Below are 777 nucleotides of genomic sequence, written 5' to 3' on the forward strand. Positions count from 1 at the left end.
GGCATCAAATCGCTAAATAGATTACTGGACCTGTAGAGGTTTTATTCGATACGTGATTATAAACTGCAATTGCCCAGGAGTGAACGTGTAGTTGAAGTTTTCAAACGATACGTCAAACATTTTGCGGTTATGATTCGGCAAGCGAATGTGTATTACTCTATTTCAGGACCCAAGACTGCAACTGTTTCATTCGTGCCCCCTGAAGGCATACTCTACGTTGGCACTAAAGATGTCATAACATGCGTGGTAGCAGACAATTCGGATGCCCCAGGAGCACTTACACTTGAAGCGACACCAAACGATGAAAAGTTATTTTTACTGGACAAAGCTAAGGCGCAAATCAAACCGCCGAGTGGCTCTGAGACATATCATATTGCTGGAAATTCTACCGTAAAGTGCACCTGGACTGGGACATCGGAGGTGCCGGTCGTGAAATCTCTAGATGTTCAAGTATTACGTAAGCTATAGTGCCATGAGCATACATATACTGAACATTAGGTCAGAATGCAGCGTTCGAAATATTGCAACCAGTGCGTTTCAATAATGTCAAAGCGCTGCAGCATCAAGCCCATTATTTAATAATTTGAGCGAAAATATTTTTACTTTCTATTAGGTGCTAGGTGAATCATCGTGTCTAAGTTAGCATATACCATGAATCTTTCCCTTGGTGTAGGCGGGAATCTGCCACCAAATATTTTTGTGCCGAAATCAGCCGTTGCCTTGTTCGCTGAGGTGGCAATTTGACTGCAAACGTTTCATCACTAATCAGTGTGACAT

At 42.5% G+C, this 777-nt stretch overlaps 1 protein-coding gene across 1 annotated transcript; it reads left to right on the plus strand.

Moving 5' to 3' along the window:
- Window positions 1-129: 129 nt before the first annotated feature.
- Window positions 130-456, plus strand: T265_16118 (hypothetical protein; the record flags this gene model as incomplete). The annotated part of the gene is made up of 1 exon (XM_009179637.1): window positions 130-456. A coding segment is annotated over one exon (327 nt), but the record flags the coding sequence as incomplete, so codon positions are not given.
- Window positions 457-777: the final 321 nt, after the last annotated feature.

Source organism: Opisthorchis viverrini (genome assembly GCF_000715545.1).
Source record: "Opisthorchis viverrini unplaced genomic scaffold opera_v5_4821, whole genome shotgun sequence".
Lineage (NCBI taxonomy): Eukaryota > Metazoa > Platyhelminthes > Trematoda > Opisthorchiida > Opisthorchiidae > Opisthorchis > Opisthorchis viverrini.